Source organism: Sander lucioperca, chromosome 12 (genome assembly GCF_008315115.2).
Source record: "Sander lucioperca isolate FBNREF2018 chromosome 12, SLUC_FBN_1.2, whole genome shotgun sequence".
Lineage (NCBI taxonomy): Eukaryota > Metazoa > Chordata > Actinopteri > Perciformes > Percidae > Sander > Sander lucioperca.
The window spans coordinates 10,238,237-10,262,285 of NC_050184.1; the positions used below are offsets into that span (position 1 = coordinate 10,238,237).

Consider the following 24,049-nt stretch of genomic DNA (forward strand, 5'->3'; position numbering starts at 1 on the left):
ATTGGACCTTTAAAATGTAAATAAATAAATGCAGTATCTGTTCATTCAAAGGACATACCTTTAAATTCAGAAATCACAGAACTTCAGTCCATAACAGGAAACCTGCATATATGTATATATTTTTTGTTAAGTCATTGTTGTTTATATCTGCTTCTTTCCCATCTACACCCTTCAGTGCCCCTTGAGGCAGTACGCTGCAAAACCAAAAAGACAAACTTTGTTTTTGCAGCTCATGTAAATTTATTTTTCATTAAAATATACACTCAAGACGAAGGGTATCTAAATCATTTTTTTAGTTACAGAAAGAGATCATATCTACACAGGTGCATCTGATTGTACAACAGAAAATGAATTTAATACATTTATATTATTAACAGTGACATTTCCTCCCATCTCAAGGATACTTTTGCACCTCGAAAATCTACCCAGACTGTGGACATTTACCTTCATCTGCAAAAGAGCATTTATATCTTTATAGCCACGGACATGTTTGAGTAAACGTCTGCATAATCAAGATAACCAGTATAATTACATCCTTTAATGTAAGCTTTTTAAAGATGCTCCCCTTCCTCTTTAATGTTTAATGTTGTTTCAATTTTCACAAACTTTTGCCAACAAGGTTGAAATGTGACAAGGAGACAAAGAGCAGATTTTACACAGAATGCTATCTGAGCTTTTTGTGAAACCAATAACATGATCTTTTCCCATAGAGGTGAAAACACATTAACAGGTGCAGAGCCGCATGTAGAGACAGTTCAACAATGCAGAGCCAAGACAAGTAGAAGTGTAATTATTTGCTTGCAGTATTGCTCTGATAACGTTTTGTAGGTGAAATATCCCCAAATCCACCAAAATGACACGCTGGCTGCCATCAGTAATAGGTAAACGTACAAGCTGGTAAATCTAGTACGCGTACAATAATTTACGACAAGGCTACCCACCAGTGCAATGACAGACGTACCAGTATCTTCACTAAATCAAGTATAATGCTCCATGAGAGCAAATGGCTTTAGGTTGGTAAAGTAAACTAAGCCCAGCCACACTGCAGTCTTTCGGTGGCTTTTATCATTGAGTAAATTAATAAATATTCACTTCAATGAAATGTGATATGCGCCCACGTTAGTTCACATGCGAAGCCTTTGTCCCGACTCCAGCGATGTTTCCTAGATTTAATCCTCCAAACTTTGTGTCCGATCTTTTCAATGTTGAAGAAAACAAAAGGTCGGACATGCTGCACAGACATTTAACCGTTGTTTCTTTGTGTACAATCAGAAGCATGCCATAACAGATTTGAATTTAATTTACAGGATCCCCCCCAAGAATCAAATGCGAATGAAGTCAATGCAGAATAAATGCAGAGTCATGTTCCAAATAAAGGTATCCACCATTTCACAGGACATTGGCTGCTATTACTGTAAATGGATTCAAAATGTGTTTTGCAACTGAGCTATTCTAATACATACATCATTTCTTTAAATTGGCTGAATCAAAACTGAATTTACACAACCCAATTAATGACACTGAGCAGTCAGTTAGCTACTTGGATGCCTGGAAATTAAATTAGATTTTCATTGACTTCAGAAAATGTTTTAGGTTGGCTTAGTCTTGCATGGAGTGTTTTTACTTTTGATGACATTTAAAAGTCAAATCAATACCTAAAGCTTTTCAAATATTTAAAGCCACTGTGAAGGCTACACAATATATATATTTTTTTTTTATAGTTATGTGTTCCAAAACATCTTGGATTGCATTGACACAGAGGAGGAAGGTGAGGTTTTAGGACACATGGCTAGTAGTAGCTTTAAATTAGAGAAGCAGACCTGTGATTTAAATGTTGCCAGTTGTTAAGTGATAAACAGTCTGAGAGAATCGGAGTAGAAAAGGTAAAACACTTCCATTACCTCTGACAGTGCCTCTTGAGTGTAGACTCAAGCAACATTTGAGCTTAATCTCCCAATGCTCCAGTAGGGCTGTTTAGTGGCCACCAGTGGAAAACAAATTCTGGCTGTACTGGTCAGGTCCCACTGACACAGAGTAGCAGTGTTGAAAAAGCAAGCATGATGAGAAAACTAAATAAATAAACATTAAAAAAAAGACAGACAGGCAGACACGCTGCTCCCCTCCCTTCATTTTGCCTGCAGTGAAAGAATCTGATCTTTGTTGCATAAGATTAAAAAATAGACTTTCTGTTCCTGTGCAAAAGCCACTTTCTTCTGAGCAGTTCATACTGGCCTCTTCATCAGCAAAAAGAGAGCCAGAGAGAGAGACATCGCCCCCATGTGGGGAGGAAAGGTTAGTGCAATCTGAACAAAGCAGGCTGGACGGATGACGACACACTATGCCTCCGCAGACTGTAAAGTTGAAAAAGAGGGCATCTTCCCACACATCATCACGGATCTGTTTTCATGTGTGTGTGCATGTGTTTGTGTGTGTTACAGGCACTTGACCAAGTGTCTCCAAAACGGGTTAATTTGTGAGATTTTGTTTCACGACAACTTCATTATAGGAAGTTAGGTTGCTTTAAAAAAAAAAAAAAAAAAAAAACTGAAAAAAGAAGAGAAAGGTCAGTCCCGAGAGCAAATCAAGCGTAATTCAGTTGAAATCTCATAACACAAACATGGTCATCTTCAAATGATGAACAAGCGGAGGGACTATGAGCGCCAATCATCCAGCATGCCTAGTAGCAATGGTTCCAGGAATCCAGAGGTGCACTTAATCTTTGCTGCAGTGTGTGCGTGCGTGCGACCTGCAGAAAGTTGGGTTTACTTGCAGACGGCCTCGTTCAGGATGTGCTTGATGTTGGAGGTGGGGTTACTTGCAGATCGTCTCCAGAGCGTCCAGGGTGCGTTTGATGTCACGGATCTGTGCAGCCAGGGTGTGTATGGGCTGCATGGAACGATCTAACTCCTCGCAGCGAGCCATCAGTGTGTACATGCCCTGTTGGAGCAAATATACAATGCTTTAATAGACACCTCAGCCAAATCTTGGGTGGATAAAACGATGGAAACATGAAAAATAATAAAAACTATGATAGGGTGGCACTTTGTGACTTGTTTTTATAAAAAAGCTGAATGGCTTTGGTCACCAATTTCTTTTTTTCAAGTTTATAAGTTGTAAAATACATTATTCATGAAAAATCAAATTATTATGATAGGTTATCCAAGAAATGAAGGTCATATGTGTCCAAGAAGATGTTGAAAAGACAGCACAATTCAATGGGACAGGCTGACACTAAAGGTTCAGCTATGATCAATCTGTAACCCATTTTGTAGTGAAAGTTTATAACTCATGTTCTGGTGGACCCTCAACTTGATCTTCATTTTTTGATTTCCTACATTTCACAAAATTACCAACAAAACACACGCACATGCACACCTTTATACTCATGTCCACAGACTCTCCCAGGCTGTCCACTGAGTCTCTGTAGGTCTGGATGTAGCCCACACTCAGAGCTGTCATCTGAAAGAATAGAAAGATGGACAGAGAGATCGATCAATTACACAAACAAGATACGGCTGAGAAATATACAGTATGTGAGTGTGACAGACAAAGACTAAGCTAAACATACTATGTACCATGAACTGACAAGAGTTTCAGACTCACATTCTGGATGGTTCCATTGAGGCTCCGCATCATCATCTCCACACTGTGCGCCACGTCCTGGGTGTGTCTCTGAAGATCCAATAGAACAGCAGGATCAATGGGAGGGATGTCCGCTGGTCTCCGTGACAACCCCCGGCTTCTGTAGATGGGACCTGAACAGTCCGCTTGTAGGAAATAATTATAAAATTAGATGGATAATATACACAGGTAGGGCTGCAACTAATGTTTATTTTCCATTGAATGTTATTATTACTATAAATAGTATAATCTATAAAACCTTTTTAAAAGTTTTATTCAAACACCCAAATCACCCAAATAATGATTTAAAAAAGATAAAAGTAGCAAATCCTTATTTGAGAAGCTGGAACCAGCAAATGTTTACATTTTTGCTTCATTTCATTGTCAAAATTGTTGAGGATTACTTTTATGTCTGACTAAAAAATGATTTATATACCACAAACAGGCACATGTGTGCAAGCTAAAAATGACTACTTCAAAGAAATTGTGTTTAAGAAACAAATAGCCAAAACGACATACAAATTATACACAAGAGCAACTGAAAAACTAGTCCCCATTTGAAAAAAACTCTTACAAAAAGACAGCCAGCACAAATCTAAACAAATTATGGCACTTAATCAAAAGAACACAATTCAAAAAAGACGTGTGGCTAGTGGACCAAAAAAAATAAAAGCAGGTTTCCATCTCTGAAAATGATTCCTGTCAGGCTGCAGCAGGACCTCAGTTATAAATCCCTCCAGTCCAAATAACGTCTGAGTCATCCATCCTAATTGAATCAGCAGGTAGAAGGAATGAGCTGCCACAGAGGCCATATTGACTGTGTCCCTGTGTTTAAATTGAATGGCCAGTTTAGCTGACGCTCAAATCCAGAGGGGTTTTTCACTGAGAGGAGGGCAGCGGTTCAGTGTCTTTCTCCTGGAAAATTTGACAAGACAGATGGCTGCTAATGGATAGGCTGGACTAGGTCAACCTGCTGAACTGAACTTATACAGAAGATATAATTTCTGAAATTGCTGTAAAGACAGTGTGTCCGTTTCCATTTCTGTGGGGTTGAATCTCTGTCGCTCGTTAAAACACACACTGAGGCTAATTTAACCAGCAAGGAACAAGTAGGAAGATGGTGAGAGCAATCTAAAAAAATCCCCAAGAGAGGACTCTAAAAACGATAAAGCTGGTTGGGATTCAATGAACAAACCTGAGATTTACGTGTCTGACAGAAGGATTCTCTAACCAAGAGTCCACCTTTTTACGTCCTTCAAATTGTACCGCACTATACAGAACAACGAGCTGCTTTTAAAAACTACCATTATTAAGGGTGCTCCGATTGATCGGGAACCGATCGTTATCGGCCGATAAAGGCTTTAAATAGTTTGATTGGTGGTCTCCATAAAGGCCGATCAGATGACGCACTACTCGTGAGAAAATGTTCTATACGCAGCTAAGTTACACACCAACCAGACGGCCGACCGTTGGCAGAAAAAGCAGTTGGACTGATCAGTCTCCCCGAGTTGGTCAAAAAAAGTGCCTCGGAACCAGGGTGAAAATATTATTATTATTATTAAAATATTATTTTTTTTTTTTTAATTTTCCATTTGGTTTTTCCATTTGGATTTAATATTTGGCTTTGGAATTTAAATTTAACATTGGCTTTTCCATTTGGATTTAATATTTGGCTTTTGAATTTAAATTTAACATTGGCTTTTAATTTGGATTTAATATTTGGCTTTTCGATTTCAATTTAACATTGGATTTTCATTTGGATTTAATATTTGGCTTTTGAATTTACATTTAACATTGGCTTTTCATTTGGACTTGACACATGTCAATGTAAATGAGGAGGCGTGGCCCAAAGGCTGGTGGGAGGGTCTGAAACGAAAGGGGTGCAGAGGCACCTTATGAACAGCAGGGGGAGCTGACTGCTGGGGAGCACACTGTTGAGGAGCATCTGTCTGCAGCTTGGCCACCAAGCTGGCTTATCCTCTTATTTCACATGATAGAAACTGATGATGTAGGCTAAACACAAACCACATTTTATGCAACAACAGTGAAGTTTTCATGTAGATACTATAATTGGGCCCGTGTTAGTGAGGACTAAATTAGGACTGTATTTAAAGCTGATTCTGGTTTCCAACTTCGTCCCAGGTGTGTCTGTTTAAAACATGGACAGAGACAACTTCTCTCTTCTGATGTTTTATTTAATTAAGCAACAGTACAAACATGGGTGTGGGTAGCTCTGCTACGTGTGTTTGTGTGTTGTCAGATCTCGAGGACACACACACACACACACAATCTCAACGGGTAGTCATCGTCCGAACTGCGACCTCTCCTTTTTCTTTCTCTCACTTTTTTCTCCGGGTGGTGCGCGCAGTGTGAGGTGCATGTTCGCGCTATTCTCCGACACGTACTCACAACAATCACTCCTGATAGACGGCCTTTTGTACAGCCTGTGTACTTTTTCGTTCATTTGATTTCTGATTTTGAAACAATATCCAAATTTGAAAAATGGGTCATTTTAAACCTTTAAACCTTGTTAATATTGATGACAATGTGTTCAAATGTAAAACGAGCCATATTTCAGGAAATAAACTTGTCCATGATTCTATTGAGAGACTTCCAGCTGACAGTGGTGTCTGTGAGCATCACTGGCCGGCCAGCAGGGAGGCGATCCCGGCCGCCACCATGCAGCTGGCTGTCCCGTCAGACTGAAGCTTCTGACAACATCGGAGAAAATGTGCAGTTGGCCATCAATGTTTGTAAAACTGCCCATATTCAAACTCTACACAGTTAATTGCTCGCATAAAAAAGTCTCAATAGTGAATTTAGTGGTGAAATAGCAGACAAAAATTGTAAGAAGTTTCCAGTTGTTTGCTGCTGCTGCTATGGCAAACTCCCGATCTAGATTATAGAATCGATTGCTTTTTTATAATTTCCATCTGCTATTTCACACACGTTTTCCATTTGAGCACATTGTCATCAATATTAACAAGGTTTAAAATGACCCATTTTTCAAATTTGGATATCGTTTCAAAATCGGAAATCAAATGAACGAAAAAGTACACAGGCTGTACAAAAGGCCGTCTATCAGGAGTGATTGTTGTGAGTACGTGTCGGAGAATATCGCGGACACGCACCTCACACTGACGCACCACCCGGAGAAAAAAGTGAGAGAAAGAAAAAGGAGAGGTCGCAGTTCAGACGATGACTACCCGTTGAGATTATGTGTGTGTGTGTGTGTGTGTGTGTGTGTGTGTGTGTGTGTGTGTGTGTGTGTGTCCTCAAGATCTGACAACACACAAACACACGTAGCAGAGCTACCCACACCCATGTTTGTACTGTTGCTTAATTAAATAAAACATCAGAAGAGAGAAGTTGTCTCTGTCCATGTTTTAAACAGACACACCTGGGGCGAAGTTGGAAACCAGAATCAGCTTTAAATACAGTCCTAATCTAGTCCTCACTAACACGGGCCCAATTATAGTAACTACATGAAAACTTCACTGTTGTTGCATGAAATGTGGTTTGTGTTTAGCCTACATCATCAGTTTCTATCATGTGAAATAAGAGGATAAGCCAGCTTGGTGGCCAAGCTGCAAACAGATGCTCCTCAACAGTGTGCTCCCCAGCAGTCAGCTCCCCCTGCTGTTCATAAGGTGCCTCTGCACCCCTTTCGTTTCAGACCCTCCCACCAGCCTTTGGGCCACGCCTCCTCATTTACATTGACATGTGTCAAGTCCAAATGAAAAGCCAATGTTAAATGTAAATTCAAAAGCCAAATATTAAATCCAAATGAAAATCCAATGTTAAATTGAAATCGAAAAGCCAAATATTAAATCCAAATTAAAAGCCAATGTTAAATTGAAATTCAAAAGCCAAATATTAAATCCAAATTAAAAGCCAATGTTAAATTTAAATTCAAAAGCCAAATATTAAATCCAAATGGAAAAGCCAATGTTAAATTTAAATTCAAAAGCCAAATATTAAATCCAAATGGAAAAGCCAAATGGAAAATTAAAAAAAAAATAATAATATTTTTAATTTGATCAATGGAAAATTTAAAAAAATAATAATTTTTTTTTTTAACGACACACACACACACACACACACACACACACACACACACACACACACACACACACACACACACACACACACACACACACACACACACACACACACACACACGGTGGATGCAGGAAAAACCGGAGATGAGACGTACAGGATGACCTAAATTGAGGACAGCTACACTTAATACATCCATGAGCTACACTCGTTATTGTAAAATCAATGATAAGTTAAAGTCCAATAAGTCCTTTATCAAACCGTATGAATGTGTGTCCCAGGCCAGGATTGGAAATTAACTTACAATGTAAAGATCAACAAGCTACTGACACATAATAAATACATTATATTAATAAAATATGTATTAATAATAAAACATAATTAATAAAAGCAATTCAAAATATGATAGTGCACTCTCTTTTATAAATTTGAATTCTGGAAAAAGTGGCTGGTAAAAAAATTTAAGTGGCCCCACCCTGCTCAGAACACACTAAAGACACACTGAAGAACACACTGAAAGTTGTTTTGTAATTTATTCCGAATAAGGCTTTAGCTATATGTTAAGCTCTAAGCTGTTTAAGGTGTGTTTCTAACAGAGGAAGTGGAATGTTGAATGTTTCCTGTCAATAAAAGTAAACCGTTGACAATTCACAATACATTATCTTCTGTTAATTTTAATACTTATGCATTGTTGTTAAGAATATTAAAATTAATATATGATAAATATATGACATGATAAATAGAAGGTTTCAAATAGACCCGGTGATCGGTGATCGGCATCGGTCAATACTGCTCACAGCAATCGGTGATCGGCCCCAAAAATCCTGATCGGAGCACCCTTAACCATTATAATGTAGCATTACTCAAACAGTGGTTCTCAACCCAGCCCAGTTTAAAACTAAAACCTGTAGAACAGGAGAAAGACTCAAAGACTGTTTGAGTACAAACATGGCACCAGATAACCTGTCAAACAAGTTGCAACATTTGTTTTTCATGCCAATATATCTTATATATTAGTTTCACAATTGCCTCTCCCTTATTCTTGAATCTATTCAGCCAGCATATCATATAATAATGATGAACTGAAGCCTTAATGATACACTTGACTTGTTCCAAACTTACATATACTGTATTAAATGTAATCATGTTTTCAGAGCTCTCGCATGCTACCACGAGCCAAGAAAGGAGGTGGTGCAAAAACTCCTGCAAATATCCACATTAATCAAGTTAAAATATACTACAAATAAAGGTCGAGGATGATACTGTATGATCAAGAACACAAGTTGTGAAATAAAAAAACAAAAAAATGGAGTGAAAAAAATGAGACATATGAGCCTTCAATCACAAAATTAAGTACAATTTGCCCAGACCAGGGTAACTTAAAGCTGCTGCATTGTGACCAGCAGGACAACAGACACAGCAATTCATTTGCTTAAGATAGTGCATCCATTCTCCATTCATACATTACTACTTGACCAAAGTTATGCATAAATGATGACTGACTGGGCCCGTTAGCCTCTGCAGGGAAGATAAATCTGACTGCAACTCAGACACCCTGCACTGCAGTTTCAGCACCACTGCCTGTAAAAATGCTATTAACCTGCAGAAATGCCATGTCTGATACCTCCCTCTGCAGAGGAAAATACAAACAGTTCATCAGTTAGAGCTTCCTGACCCTCAAATATAACACAGTTATGATTCATAACTGCGTTGATGAAAGCAACCTACATGGATGCTCTACGCACAATCCTCTGCATCAGTACATATACTACATGCACACATTTCTTGCGCACAAGTCAAATGCAACACAACAAAACACACAAATACGTAAACGCATTTATATACTGTACATAACATACGTTCCCACTCGGATGCAAACAAAAACACAAAAATACTTCTCTTGGCACACAGAGTTCTGAATCCTCTCCACTTAAGGACTAAATTTATGTTCACTGTTAAAATCTGAAGTGGCACTTCTCCTAATTGGGTTATGAATTACAATAATAAAAAGAAGAAAATTCACTTTATTTGTTTAAATAAAATCTTGTGACGTTTGCTTCAGCTCCATACTCACAGTCACTGCAGTCCAGACTGGGCTTGGAGCTCATCTTAATTTTCTGCTCCAGGTTCTTGGTGATGAAGTGAGTCAGGTCACCTTCCTGGCTGACCGTCCCCTCTAGCTCCAGAGCCGAGGAGATCGTGGCCCGTCTACCCTCTGACTGGCCACCTCTGCCCCCTCCCCGGGCCCCTGAACCACCTGTGAACAATACGCAAACATCAGCTGAATAAACTTGAAAATGATTCCCAGTAATTACTGATTTATTTAAAGATCGAAGCCCTACCTAAGTTACAATTGTCACTATTTTTCTGTTCATGTATTGCTTTACTGAAATACATTGTATGTGTACTTATTAGTAGAAGTAAAAAGATGACGATTGAGCCAAACTGCAGTAAACATAAAATCAAAACCTGTTTGACAGATATCTACCTCCACACGCTTGGCTGATTTCATCCAGGCTCTTGCTGTCCTGCATCCCCCGGACGTTGCGTACCCAGACCTGGGCCATGACATGGGGGGGGCAGGGGATGTCCTCGGAGGGAAGAAGTGGAGGTGGAGGAGAGGAAGAGGACGAGGTACTGGGACCAGGAGCTGAGGAGGAGTAGTGTCGTGAAGACTAAAAAGTATGTGAGGAGGTGAACAGAGAATGGAGTAGAAGAGGAAATGAAGAAGAGAAGTTAAATGACTGCTTATTAATTCACACTGACAAATCATTAAGAAACTAGCCCAAGAGCTACACATTCTTCTTGCCGTTTACAATCCATCAGATCTCTTCTCTTTAATGGACAGCTTCTTGTCTCAGTCTCAAATTCAGCGATTTGAAAAAAAATATTATCAACTTTGCTGTTACAGTACTGCTGTAGTTGGTCAACTTGTTCATTTGCACACTGGAGTCTCAGCATTTAGTCCTGATGGCTCTACAACATTTACTTGCATTTACCTTAGTTCAGATTGTGCTCATCTGTTGACTGTTATTCTTTCTTAATCCCACGATGCCCTCCACTCTCTCTGGTACACATAGTTTATTAAAGATGAATATAATCCTACAGTCCACTCACCTCTGTTCTCCCTCCTGCACGCTGTTTAATCCACTTTTTTTCATTTTTCTCATCATCCTCCTCATCCTGTTTCTCCTTCTCTCCATCTTCCTCCTCGTCTCGGCTGTCAGTGTCTCCATCTGCAGTCTCTGTATCTGTCTGCTGCCTGTCTGTAATGGTGGGGCCTCCTCGCTGAGATGACTCTTTGGAGTGTGCTTGCTGTGCTGGGTCCCACAGCAGAGCTGCACCAGGAGGCTCAACCGTGTTAGAGGCCTCATGAATGTCTGTGTCTCTGGAGCCTGATTCTGTGTGTTCTGAGTCTCCGGTGCATGTGGCAGCAGGAAGGGAAGGGTCTGTCACATGAGAGGTATGTAACGATAAACTAGATGGTCTCCCACTATTGCACGTCTCTGTGTCAAAGCGGCCTTCGCCATCGTAAACTCTGTTTTCCACATCTACGTGGTTCTCTGTGTATCCAAGGGCTCTCTCCTCTGATGTCTCCCTATGACAGGGCACTCTGCTCCCCCCATATTTCACAGAGACCGGAATGTGAGGGCCATTCTCTGAAGAGATGGGTGTCACAACCCCGTTAGCTGTTTCTGGCACTTCTGTGCCAATCACAGGGGAGAGACTCATCCCTCCACCTGCTGCTGGAGAAAGAGAGAATGTAAGAGGTTTTTAAATCCATATTTAATCTATAATTACATTTGAGTGTTCTACCATATGTCAAAAGGGTTTTACAATGTACCACTGCTATCTAGGGCTGGGCATTAAGCATAGCAGACCAGTGTCAATACGATATCTGATATCCGATCTGCAACCGATACCTTTCTTTGGGGAATATAAACATGTTTAACCCCTTTTTACTCACTGGATGCATCAGCGTTAAAAGAAAGGACTTCACTATAATAAAATATAGTCTGATCAGGAAATATCTGACAGCTTTCATCATTCATTACTCATTAGTTTTGAGTTTCAGTACCCAGCCACTGTGTTTGCTCAAGTAAATTACATGTATGCAAAATAAAGGTTAAAAAAAAAATCACATTGAAGTAAAAATTCTGTAAATTCATATGTGCCATAAACAGTCCTGCTCACTGGTTTACAACATTGCCGCTGGTTTATTCTCAGCCTTCAGCTATCCAGAGATCTCAACCCTATGTGTGTCAAAGTGAAGACTGTGGCTCATTACACGCCTTTGTATCCTAATATTTTCATCGTGGACAAGACTATTGAATCATAACAGCAGCTGTTGTATGGGACAGCTGTGCCACTTATGCTGCAATTTTCAGTTAAGTGTAAAATGACGTCATATTAGGTTGCTTAGCTTAGTATTAGCTTATACACTAAACTAACTGTTAACACTAGCTTGCATTGCATTCCCTAAGACAAACAACGCCCGTGGAGGTTGAACGAAGTCCATAGACTACGTCGCATAACAGACAAACAGGAACAAAGAAATGAGAAGTTATAAATGACTGCCTGTCAGCATTGAGGAAGTTGATGTACTGCTGCCATTAGCCGCCTAGCTAGCTCGCCGTTAACGATAATGTTGTTGAATAATGTTAGCGCAGCACGGCTTACGTTAGCTGTCCAGGCCTTTAAATCACAATGCTTTCACAGCTCGTCTTTTATTGTCTCACACTGTTACTCGACAAAGGGCAATTGATTGTAAAATCAATTTATCTATTGATAAGGTCATACCACAGTGCTACAGAGCTTAATTTAATGAAGAAAACACTCACCACTGTAGTTCCTGTTCAGAAAAATGTAAGCAACAACCGAGTCCGATAAGAAAACCCTTCCCCACGAATCTCAACAGAATAGTTCCGCCTTGCTAAAATAAAATCGTTTCAAGCCAAGACAATCAGTCTTCTTTTTTTAATTGTTATGATGGAAGCTCCTTTCTATTGACACAGTTGTATATCGTGGAATACGATATTTATTGAAATAAGAAAAACATTTTTTTTTTTTATTGTTGTAAATTCGTATTTAAAACAGATCTGAATATTTCCAGAGCAGTGCTGCTTCATGCTGAGCAACACCCAATGACTGTACAGTCTGTAGCAACACTTGACTCCCGCATGTTGTGTCAGTGTGAGTTTATTTGCCTCACCATCACGGTTCATCCTGCACGTATCTCTGTTCTCCCACAGATGGAGACAAACACCATGCACAGCAGCCCTTAAGACAATAACTTCCCCAGAAATACAAGTTGCATATTGGTGATTTCATTATTTGTTTCTATTATACTGTTTTTTCAGTATTTCATTACACAAAATAATGCTTTAACCTTCAAGAATTAACGTGTCTCTAAACACAGCTGTATATATAAAAGAATGCTTGTTAACCTTCAAGAATTAACGTGTCTCTAAACACAACTGTATCTTTTGTATACCCTTTACAGCCATGTCATACAATACAAGAATCAGCGTGTCCTGTTTTGACATTGTGCCTATGTAATTTTCTGTTACTGGCCTTCAACAGCCACTTTGCATTGTAATACAATGTATATAGTTCATCTTCTCATCAGACAACCTGGAGATATATACATACAGTCCCTTCTTGTGACATCATGCTCACAGTATAGTCTTACAAACAGGTGTCTTGTTAATTTCAGTCCATTAAAATCGTCCATTAAACCATTAACCATTAAAGTCCAATAAATAATTCCTTTCTTTAAAAGGACAATCAGGGTGAATGTCACACAGTTGTGTCTATTCGAATTACCGTAACTGCAAAACTGCTGTTCTTGTTTTGCCTGATAAACCATTGATGAATTTAAGAAATGTTTTTTTTTGTGAAATTATTTAAATAATGTGAAGGCCTAGGTTTAGCATTTTAGCCTCCACAGTGGAAGCCAGGCCAGCGTCCGTCTGTGGCTTTTTAAACCCTTGAATGTGGTCAGAAATGACAAACACTGCTGCAGAGGAGGAGAGAAGATTCAAAACCACACTGTCACCACATCTAAAGATCTTGTAAAATTTCTAATCTACCCCATCCTTCCAGGCCAGCTGCTCCCTCTCTCTTGGTGGGGATTTGGCTGTTTTATCCCATTCGTTCCCTCTCCTTTTGGTGCCAAACATCAAAGCTTGAGGAATTTACCTAAAGACAATTAGACTTCTGAAATAAGCCAATGGTTTCCAGAGTGTCCCAATAGAACACTCAATAACCACTATGACCTTCTTCACCAGACTTTCTTTGTGAGGAGATTACTGTCTCATAGAAGCTTTTTTAACAAGTAACTGCCACAAGAAAGGCAACATTTAGGGAAATGAGGCATACAAAGCAAATTGAAAGCACGTGCCTTCAAACATATGTGGTTTTTCCATAATAAAAGCTGGAGACTGCATGTTGCACATTGGTAACCGAAATGACAGTGAGGGCCTGTAAATCATATTCCTTTAAATATCAAATATTAATCGTATCCCAGTTCAGGGGCAGGTCGGACCTGAGGTGAACCTGCTCCTCCTCAAATGAGAGTTTATCCTCAGAGACCAAAACTAATGCTGCATTCACATGCTCCTCATCAACTCACATTACCAGGAAGTTGCCCTCAAACGGCTGACAAAGAGGCATAACACAAAGAAGGGGACACACACACTGTAAATTGCAATGCAATCTTTTTGTTTGAAATGCTATGGATCAGCAGTTCAGCAGAATTAGTTTTCTTCTAACAAAGTGATATGTATCAGTGGTAAACTAAGTAAACTCAAGGTTTTATGAAAACGTACTTGGTGTAAGCACTATAGGAAGGCTACCACAGGTGTTTTCTAAACCAAGGCAATCTTCAGCATTAATATTTTTTTTTATATTTACATTTTATTATCCTAATGTCATGGGGGGAAATGGTGGGCTTTGAAAGGAAATTTCAAGGACTTTTTGAAAGGTTATAGTTGCTGGTGTAGAAGAAAACGTATTCATCAAGAATGCTCAACTGGAAGATCTAGTGGTTACAAGTCAGACGAAAGGACATCATCAAATAGAGATGTCTAATATGTGCATAATCAGCAACCATGAACTATTTGAATGTCCAGTGGAATTAGTTTGAGATTCACAGAAAACCGTCAGAGGCAGTTTGCTGTAAAATTCAATCTTAAGCATGAGCAGACAGCTTCATCAAGCATGAGAACTTCACTGAAAGGGACACGGCGGTGAAGTGCACAAACCTCTTATTACACCTAAAAGGCACTTTTATGAGCAAAATGGTGAAATTAAGACTTTGTGGTCAAATGGGTAGATGAGTCACTCTGTGTGGCAAATGCCAAAAGCGTCTCCTCTTGACTGCTTGTTTTCTACACTGAAGTGTTTGTTTGATGAATATTCCAACCATGCTGTAGGTTTTTATTAAGTCCTTTGAGGGAATGGAAAATGGCAAATACATGTAATTCTATTCTGAGTAACCATGCCTGTAAAATCCATTTTGTTGACAGCTTGGCATCATGTCCACTATTTTGGTAGTCACCCGGAAATGATAAGTTCAGCTCTAGGTGCAGGTCCAGGTGGTTTGGTGAGGTGAATCTATCATTTTGTAACAGGAATACATGTCTGGAGATAGCTGTTGAAATTGTGGCTATGGGTAGCTGTGAAATCGTCACTGACAATGCCAGGCCCCACTGGGTTTTATTCCAAATCTGTCACCGCCTCACCATTTTCATGAGGTGTAAGATTGGTGTAGAAATGTTAAACTAGCTTTGCTATTCCCAGTCACATTTATGCCCAAACCCACCACAGCTGTCCTCAGACTTTTACCATACGATATATAACTGGCCCTGCAGGATTAGTAATAAGGTAGATAGAGTTTATTCTGTTTGGAAATCAAACAATATCTGCCCAGTTTGACCATGATCATCTTTTGTAAAAATGAAAGAGGTGAAAAAGTGGTCACTAAAATCATTTATGAGTTCTCTGTTTGTCTCTGGTGCTCTGTGATAACTCTGCTTGTGTCAAGTGATACAGCTACGCTAGCAGCTTTGTGAGGCTATCTTAGTTAAGCATATTAGCATGCTTTTGCTTACTTGCACTAAATACAAAGACACATTTTGAGCTGATGATGGTGCTGGATAAAAAGTAAGTGGATTACCAATGTCATTAAAATTCCACCTCTGGAGACTATGAATGTCTGTACTAAATGACCGACCAACACTGTCATTGCTAGAGTCGAGAACACATGTAGCAGCTTCTTTTAGAGCTGGTACTGCTGAGGACTGATACTGCATGTGGTCAATTTGGTGAAGAGAAACAAAACATGACCTTGCACTTTTGAAGGATTTTGATCATTACTTACTCGGTACTAGGTACAGACAATTGTGAAAAGTCAACCTTATTTCTCAATTTCTTCTTTATGAACAGCAGGATTTTCTTCATTTTCTCAGTACACACAAGAACATCAACATATTTCTGTCTAAAAGTATCTGTGATGAGCATCTGAAGTTAAATAGCGACTAGTCAGCAATTAGAACATATCCACTACTCACTTGCCAAAAGCAAAACTAAAAATTCCCCTCCAGAGGGTATTCATCATGGCCTAAATTGACACCAATTAGTGTATTTATTGAAATAGGGGTCTAGTTTGCAAGGCTATGTGTTACCCTTTGGCTATATTACAGCATAATAGGAACGTACAGTATACAGTATACGAGATAATTATGGTATCACATTGGTACTTTGTTAGACAGTAGAGGCTTGTAGGATACAATGAAGAAGGAATGTATATACAATACACACATTTATTTTAAATGCATGGTTTTCTGTTTTTCTGTGATATCCTGTTTCTCAGACTGGAATACTATCAGTCCAATCATTTCCTGAAGAAGATTCTTCTCTATGATTATGCTTACCAAGTGAAGCTCAGCAGTAAAATAGATGTAAAGCCACAGTTGCACATAGTTAACCAGAGCCTGTCAAGTTTCAAAATTAGCCTAGCGTGCATACATAACATTACAATCAAACAGCAGACAACAATGAAGTACTGCTGACCCCTTCGTTACCACAAGGGTTTGGAAACAGTAAAGGAAGTAAAGGTTTGTTGGGTATCCAGCTCGATTGGAACGCATCTTTCACCCAGAAGACTGCTCATCAGAACATGACAGTACTGTATGGGGTCACTTTGGCAAGGATGGATGGTGGTTTGGTGTTGTATGGTATGTTTCTGTTTTGTAGTGAAGACAGTGATGGACAGTGTGTCTGAGAAATAACATAGCTGGAATGGAATGAATCCTTGTAAAATAACTGCACTGATTTGTGTCCAAACCTGCTTGTGTGCAGTAGCGGTTTTTGGCACGGGCGAAGCAGGCAGCTGCCTGAGGCAGCATTTTTTCATGACACATGGGGGGCGGCACGAGCACTTAAAAAAAAAGAAAAATCTTCTGTGCTGCGAAGCCAAATGTCTTCAAATGAAAGGAATGAAACGTTGATAATAAAGAACAGTGATTTAATAGTGATAAAGGGATGGTGCACTCCCAGGCCGGTGGGCAGTTGTATCCGCGCTAACGGCTAATTGTTGTGTTATCATCAACAGTTTGTCCACCACTTGTTTTTGGCTCAGTTTGATCAAGGGGCAAAGAGTTTTAAGGGGAGTTCTGCTTACCGCAGGTTCTACCCTCACTCCCTCATCTGTCCCTCTCCTCCTGCGTCTCCTCCTCACTGTGCATGCCACTGCTGCCGACACAGACACCACCACTATCATCAGCCATGGGAGCTGATGAAGGTCCTGCTACTGCCGAAACAAAACATGTCTGTCAATTTGACACATTTGGCAGCGTCTGCCTGAAGGGCCTGTTTCCTTTTCTCACGCAGCTTCTCTGCACCTCCTTTGCGTTTCTTCGCCATGATCTCTATCACTATTCTAGCCTGGCAGATGCACACTGAGCTACGTGTTTCATGGGCCACGTCTGTCAGAAGAAAAAAAACCTAGCCTATGTGATATTTTTGACTAAAGTGTTTGGGGCCAGCCCAGTGTCAACTGAAAAAATAATGGGCCGCCGATCTAGGCCTACCACTTTTATGGGCCGGTTCATGGGCCAGACAAAAGAAATACAAAATAATTTTTTTTTTAAAAAGTGTCGGCAGTTGGCCCAAAAAGCACGTCGGCCCACCGGGAAAGTGCCCGCGTATGCCAGATGGCCAGTCCGCCCTTGGCTGTAGCCTACATTCACCACTTTGAACCAGAGGCAGAATATAAAGTAGGCCTAATCTCTAATTATTCCTTCACAGCGCTGTGCAATGCGAGAAAATCTCAGAGCTGAACCGGGCAGACACAGCACTTTTCATCATACTCACCCTGGGTTAATTAAGTTTAGCCTACTGCTAACTAATAACATTATCGTCGCCAAAATACCCCCGCGAATCAAATCCCCTACTTCACCGACGAGCCACTTCGCTGATGATCATAGCCTACAACACCGTCGCTCTCTCTCTCTCTCTCTCTCTCTCTCTCGCTCTCTCTCTCTCTCTCTCTCTCTCTCTCTCTCTCTCTGTGCACACACACACAAACAGTCCGGTTCTGGTGGTCGATGAACGCAGATATGTGCGCTGATTAGGTCTCGTAACGAGCCAGGTGGGTAGCGCACTATCGAGGCCATGACTGATAATGTCTGATTACTCCACATTGTTATTGTCTTGCCCAGGGTGTAATTCAATGTAGAACCGCCACTGCTTGTGTGCATGTTGAATATGTGTGCTGGTATACTTTGCTAAAAGACATGTACTTAAATGAAATAAGTTGCTTTTTTAAGAACAGAGAGAAGCAGCCTACTGAATACAGGCTGGGAGAGGGTTTACATTATCTGAGATTATCAGATTATCAGTTAAATTTTGACTCAACCTTGACAAACACTCATGATACCAATATCACTGCAACAAAAGCTGCTTAGTTTGTAAAACAAACAGAACATTAAAATGAAAAGGTGAGAAAAAAATTAAGAACACATGAGAAAAAAATGTTTGTTTGTAAATTTGGTTCAGTAGCTTTAAGACTAATTCTGATAGTAAACTCCAAAGAGTTACCATCCAGAGAAGAGGATCATGACTCATTTTCAGTCATATTCATGCTTGGACACAAAAAAAGTGGTGTTTGTTGAGGGGTTTTCAAATTTATACCAATACAATTTTCAGATAATCCAATGGGATTTTAAAGGTGTGTCATTTGTATGAGCTAAAAAGTAGGAGAACTAACAAATCATTAATATGGTTTTCACTTGTTATAACTACTGTATATCTGTGTTTTTCTGCATAGTTGTATATTTGTTATTGGCACAATTAACCACAAAACACAAACATACTCATTCGAAAGCAGACCTTTATACATATATACAAAAAGAAAAACAAAGTCTCCGCACATAAGAGGAAACCAGTCAAAGAAAGTTTCATTTCGTCTGCAAAGAAGTCGTTCTGGAAAATCACAAGAGATGAATATTGACAATGAGATGTAAATGCAGTAAAACAGAGTGAAACACAAGAAGCCGTTGTAATGAACACGGAGCAGCTCTGCACCAGCGTCTTTGAGGGAAACACTAAATGTTTAAAATGGTACACCATAAAAATGTCTCGTAGAAGTTCTGCCTACTTCTCTTTACTGTGGTGTTTGAATCTGACACATTAGACACATTACACACTCATACACACACAATATCCACAAGCCGCAGACCAAAGCTTTATTATTTTGATTTTCTATAGGTTGCTGGATTTAATGCATAATTATGAGAGCAGAGACAGAGCCTGTTAAATATGAAATCAAAATTGCCATTTTCTCACAAGCAAAATGGAAGGGTTGAGATAAGATATAACAATGATTCTGTTAGCATTCAACAGCCCCCATGAGACTCATACGATGTTGTTTGAATGCTCACATAAATTACTGTTCACTTGTCGTGTCCTAAATGACATATTTGGCAGCAGTCTGAGAACACACCAGATCCTGATTTCATTTGAATCATACTGCCAGCTTCACACTCACCCACACACCCTTTCATTTTGAGACGTGGCTATACCTGACACTTTAAACATTTAACAGTTACTCAGAGCAACACACGCCCATACAAACTCAAACACACACATTCAGAAGTAGCTCTCAGCACTGGTTAGCTCTTTCATGTGGCCAAAGCCAAGAAGCCAAGGAGCCAAGCCCATGTTCATTTTTTTTGCAGGCTCTCCATGCTCTGAGTCTGTCTGGTTTATTTTTCTTACAGCATCAAAAGTGTCTCCGATCCATTGCTGAGTTCCCCATTTGGAAGATTTACTGGCTTGGTCTCTGAACCTTCGTTTCAGCTCATCTCACTGTGATTCCACTTATATCAAACACGCACACAGATGCATACTGTACAGACAGACATATAACCAGCAATGCAAAGGGATTGGGATCCTTAAGGACCCAACATGGGATATCTTTACTCTAATATAGACAGAATTGTGTGCTCAGCATCATTATTATGGAACGAAATTAAATATATGAAAATATGACTTATATTTTATATGGTTATTATTGAACTCAACCATGCATGTATATGCATCGTCTTCAAGTAAACCATCCAAAATAAAGCAAAGTTTTAATTTAGTGAGATTGTTTGCCATTCTCCTCCCTCTCCATTCTCTCTGTAAACTACAGCACAGCACCGGCTGAGTTCTGATGTTTCAGGATTCGTTTGTATCCGTTGTTGTGGGAAAAATATAAAAACTCTCAGAGAAACAGAAAGCCATCACATTTCTGATCTTGCTGCCCCGAGCCAAAGTAGTTACTTTTACTTTTAAATGCCTGCGGGATGGGCCAGATTCTCAATTAAAAATGACCAGGATTGCAGGCAGGACTGCTCTTCATTTCTACAGGTGGGAGTGGGAAGGTGCATCAACAGAAGCAGATGGTAACCATGCAGACTTGAATGTGTGGGCACACAAACATACAGTACATACATACAAAGACGGACCAACACAAATGTTAAATAAGCGTCCAGTTTGTGATACATTATGGTTGAACTGGTTGATTTGGGAGCTTGATGTATTTCCCCAAAAATTTGACCTTGCAACTTCTGAAACAAGCAGTTTCACTCCAGACTAAACAAATAAATACCACTAGGAAAAAAGTTACATAGAGGTGAAAGTTGTGTTCATTTAAGATTTTAACATTCAGAACAAATCACAATTTACTGCTTTGCAAAGTCACTGAAGTCGCTCAAATTCCACACACCAGAGTCCATTTGACGCCAGTCCCGTTTAGCACTTTCTCAAGTTCCAACTTTGTATAGGCATCTTTATTATACATCAAGTCTGCTTCAAAATTTACAGCCATATGTCATTATTAGCTGGAGCTACAAGACCAGCAATATATTACTGCACTTCTGTAGTTGGGCTGGATCCCACTCAAAGTCACAAACGGCCCATTTTGGGTCCTGAGCCGTAGGTTAAAAAACATGCATGTTCTGTAGAGAGTCTCTTGCCAGTTCAGTTCATGCTTCGGTCCTCTTCGAAACCTGTTTCCTTGGCCATTTTGTATCAAACACGACTGATAAAAAAAACAAAAAACAAAAAGCATCTTGACATTCTACACGGTTCAGTATGCTGAATTAATGACCAGTAACCAGTGACAATAAAAACACAGTTTTATCCAATAGATATTTCATCGGAAACATGATTTTGACCAATTCAAATATTTCTGTGTTTGGCCAAAAATGTCTGGTAGTAATGACCCTGGTTAAGACTCATTAAAACCATTTAAAACAGATGTCTTGAGGAAAAAGTTCTTTTTTAAGATAACTGGGAAAGTCTTGATTGTGCCTCATCTAATAGCAGCTAAACATTTCTTTTTTTTCCCCAGAAATGTACAGAGAAAAAAATTACAATTTGTAGATCAAACTGGACCTGATGTTGAGATGTTACTTTTGTCCTACATAGCAATAATCATATTTCCTATATCTGTACACTATACTCATGTGGGAATCCAAACAATCAGAATAGGATAGAGCATTTTTTTTCTGACATTATAAAACACATCAGATCCACCGTGCCTGTTTACTTTTTCCAGCACTAAGCTCTCTGTTGCGTGGCAGAGCCAGATATGTCTGTAAACTTTACCAGCTAACACTTGTGAACCTAAGGAGAACACAATGGCAACATCTCCTGCAGTGTGTGTGTGTGTGTGTGTGTGTGTGTGTGTGTGTGTGTGTGTGTGTGTGTGTGTGTGTGTGTGTACAGCTATTACATCCTGGGAAAGCTGATCTGTAACCTCATCAAAGCTGTCGCCCTGCTTTTCTCTGCCTTTCATCTTTGCGGTCACGGTCAGTCATTTCGCAGTAAGACCCCGCCAATCTGAAGACACCAGTAGAACTCTCACTGAAAGTGAACTGTTGGTATATATCCATTTAGGGAAAAAGATGCATAATACATTGCTACTATAATACAGTGCTATTTACTGCTATTCACACCCTACAGTAAATAATTACCTTCTCAACGCCCTTTATTTAACTATCACTATTATTTTCCAAAAAACACCTACATCACAGAGAACATTTAAACATTTTGTTTGGAAAATGCTGCTTGCAACTGCAATACCATAACTTTGAGAAACATATTCGAAATCTTAAGCATTTTGCATGTTTCTGTGAGTATGCTTTTCAAAGCATACTGAATTTAATGGAAACCAGTGCCTGCCTGGAAGGTACAAAATCAATCTAAACACATCTGTTCTGCTTTGGAGAATAATTGGCAGTGTGTATGTGATTTATAATCAAGCCACCAGTATGGTCCTTTAAGGCAGCACTCACTTCAGAGGGGTTGGATGCTTTTTCAAATGTGGAATATCTACTATTGTAATTTTTTCTTCTCTGTAGAGGCTCCAAATCCAAAACATGCTTTGCCATGTCCTTGTCACAACACAGACTCAGTTAAACTGAGTGATCTGGATGTGCGGTTCATCCTTCATTCAACATGCTACGCAGCCTAAGGTTCTACTTTTTCCTTTTTATTCACAAGTCTTTTGTCCTCCTGTACATACTTCAGTTTGTTTGCGTGTAACTTAGTTTTAAAGTTTGTCACTATAATGAAAGGATGCCTTTTTTTTGTAGGTAAGTGCATGCGCATATTATAGTCTCTGTACATACAGTATGTGTGTGTGTCAGTGTATAAGTTAAGTGTGCGTACATGTGTGTGTCTTAGTGTGGACATTACCATAAGTGTGTCTGTGGGTGTGTGTGTGTGTGTGTGTGTGTGTGTGTGTATATGTGTGTGTGTGTGTGTGTGTGCGCGCGCGCTTATGTCACTGAAAATCCGCCCTCCTGTTCTGTGACACATTCAAGCGCTCCTCGGTGCCCTTTGCTGCGGCTTGCTCCTGCTCTTCCTCCCTGCTGCTCTTCCTCCCCCTCCAGCTCCACCTCCTCCTCCTCCTCCTCCTCCTCTTCCTCCTCCCCCGTGCTTGTGCCTCTCCCCCTTCTCTTTCTCTTTGTTCGGCTTCACCATGATGTCACTGTGGCGACGGTGGTTGCGTGGGGGGCGGTATCCTAGCGCCCGGCAATGCTGGCCGAGGTTTCCAGGGTGAATCAGTGCCATCACGTCCTCGTACCAGGGCTGGGTCCCTGCGCTCTGATAAGACGAGGCGGACCAGGAAGCGAGGAGGCGATTGGCCGAGGGGCTCCAGACAGCGAGGCGGACAGTGACGGCGGTCCAGTGGTAGCCGTGCTCTTCCACCTGGCAGTGGTAGACGCCGCCGTGAGACAGCTCAGCTTGACGAATCAGGACACCCCGTTCAATCACTACCAGCTGGTCACCTGTTACCACCTGGAGAGAGAGAGAGAGAGAGAGAGAGAGAGAGAGAGAGAGAGAGAGAGAGATCAGATGCTGAGCACTTGTGTTTTTGGCAGTCTGGCTAATGTCCATAAATTAGAGATGAGGGACTTGTGGAGGACTCTGCTCTGTCTTTGCAATTATTGGCAGTCGCTGTACTGGAAGGCAGGGGTGCTACCTGCATTTTAAAATAAAGTAGATGGGTCGCCACTGTCGCACTATGCTTGCTCTTGGGGGAATTACTAGAATTGTTGGGACTTTATAAATTATAGAGTGTGGTCTAGACCTACTCTATCTGTAAAGTGTCTCGAGATAACTCTTGTTATGATTTTATACTATAAATAAAATTGAATTGAATTGAATTGATTTGGCATTGGAAACTCGAGAGAATTTAATAAGAGTTGGACAAAGTTGATGTGTGTGTGTGTGTGTGTGTGTGTGTGTGTGTGTGTGTGTGTGTGTGCGTGTGTGTGCGTGTGTGTGTATACCTGGTTTAGTTCCGGAC

The 24,049-nt window shown here is 40.1% G+C and overlaps 2 protein-coding genes across 5 annotated transcripts in view; both read right to left on the bottom strand.

Annotated features, from left to right (window-relative positions):
• Positions 1-216: 216 nt before the first annotated feature.
• Positions 217-12,783, bottom strand: borcs6 (BLOC-1 related complex subunit 6). Of its 3 annotated transcripts, none has more exons than XM_031286526.2 (7): positions 12,522-12,783; positions 10,798-11,426; positions 10,169-10,355; positions 9,755-9,937; positions 3,604-3,767; positions 3,376-3,459; positions 217-2,937 (listed from the first exon to the last, which is right to left on the bottom strand). In XM_031286526.2, exons 2-7 carry the CDS (start codon positions 11,410-11,412, stop codon positions 2,812-2,814), a joined length of 1,359 nt encoding a protein of 452 aa, XP_031142386.1. In that variant the 5' UTR covers positions 11,413-11,426; positions 12,522-12,783; the 3' UTR covers positions 217-2,811. The 3 variants fall into 3 exon arrangements, with proteins under 3 accessions (XP_031142386.1, XP_031142387.1, XP_031142388.1); XM_031286527.2 differs by having other exon boundaries at positions 10,798-11,423; positions 12,522-12,747; XM_031286528.2 differs by lacking the exon at positions 12,522-12,783 and adding an exon at positions 12,361-12,497 and having other exon boundaries at positions 10,798-11,423.
• Positions 12,784-19,057: 6,274 nt separating this feature from the next.
• Positions 19,058-24,049, bottom strand: part of sema3h (sema domain, immunoglobulin domain (Ig), short basic domain, secreted, (semaphorin) 3H) — a 61,666-nt gene continuing 56,674 nt past the window's right edge. For both annotated transcript variants that reach the window (XM_031286505.2, XM_031286504.2), the window contains exons 17-18: positions 24,033-24,049; positions 19,058-23,538 (exon numbers count right to left, since the gene is read on the bottom strand). The exon at positions 24,033-24,049 is cut by the window's right edge and continues 126 nt beyond it. In XM_031286505.2, coding sequence (XP_031142365.1) covers positions 23,056-23,538; positions 24,033-24,049 — 500 coding nt within the window. In that variant the 3' untranslated portion in view covers positions 19,058-23,055. The remainder of the gene's footprint in view (positions 23,539-24,032) is intronic.